This window comes from Apaloderma vittatum, unplaced genomic scaffold (assembly GCF_000703405.1).
Source record: "Apaloderma vittatum isolate BGI_N311 unplaced genomic scaffold, ASM70340v1 scaffold28542, whole genome shotgun sequence".
In the NCBI taxonomy this organism is placed as follows: Eukaryota; Metazoa; Chordata; class Aves; order Trogoniformes; family Trogonidae; genus Apaloderma; species Apaloderma vittatum.
In genome coordinates, this window is record NW_009705733.1 from 4,213 (window position 1) to 4,792 (window position 580).

At 53.8% G+C, this 580-nt stretch overlaps 1 protein-coding gene across 1 annotated transcript in view; it reads left to right on the plus strand.

Annotated features, from left to right (window-relative positions):
- The window catches only part of PPARGC1B (peroxisome proliferator-activated receptor gamma, coactivator 1 beta), a gene marked incomplete at its 5' end in the record, with an annotated part of 8,595 nt that overhangs the window by 3,030 nt on the left and 4,985 nt on the right, over nt 1-580 (plus strand). Inside the window, one exon of the mRNA XM_009865547.1 lies at nt 97-161. Within this exon, the coding sequence (XP_009863849.1) occupies nt 97-161 (65 nt within the window). The remainder of the gene's footprint in view (nt 1-96; nt 162-580) is intronic.

Here is a 580-nt window from a genome sequence, read left to right on the forward strand (position 1 = left end):
TTGCTCGTAGGCAGCGTTTTCTCAGCTTCCTTTTGAGTTTTGGGACTGCAGTTCATCTGAACACTTTCTCTCTCCATATTTTCTGCTCTTCTCCAGTGACCCATCCTTCGGGAAGAGAAACTTTGAGCCAATGCTGACTGTGGAGCTGTGTGGGACAGCAGGTAGGATGGGCTTTTAATTTTTTTATTTTTGCAAAAATCCTCCCGAGGAGGAGGCAAATTTACCCTGATTTCAGCCTGGAGTCATCAGCTCAAGCCAAGGGGACACATTCATTCCCTGGCCTGGGATCCCCCTTGGCATCACAAAGGCAGGAGAATCTCTGTGCGCTGCCCCCACATCTGAGCGCTGTGAGCAGCTCAGGTTGGTGTGTTTGGGATGGGAGGGCTGCTCAGGGAGCCCCTGCATGAGCCAAGAGGGAAGCGAAGAGTCTTCTTGTTCCTGCTGGGTCCAGGCATCCTTTTTCCCCAAATGCCTATATTTGGATGAGGCCATGGGGGCCGAGCAGCCTCCTCCCTTCCAACACCTGGTGCAGCCCAGGCACTGAGGTGGGACAGGGCAGGATGGTGAGGGCAGAGCTGAC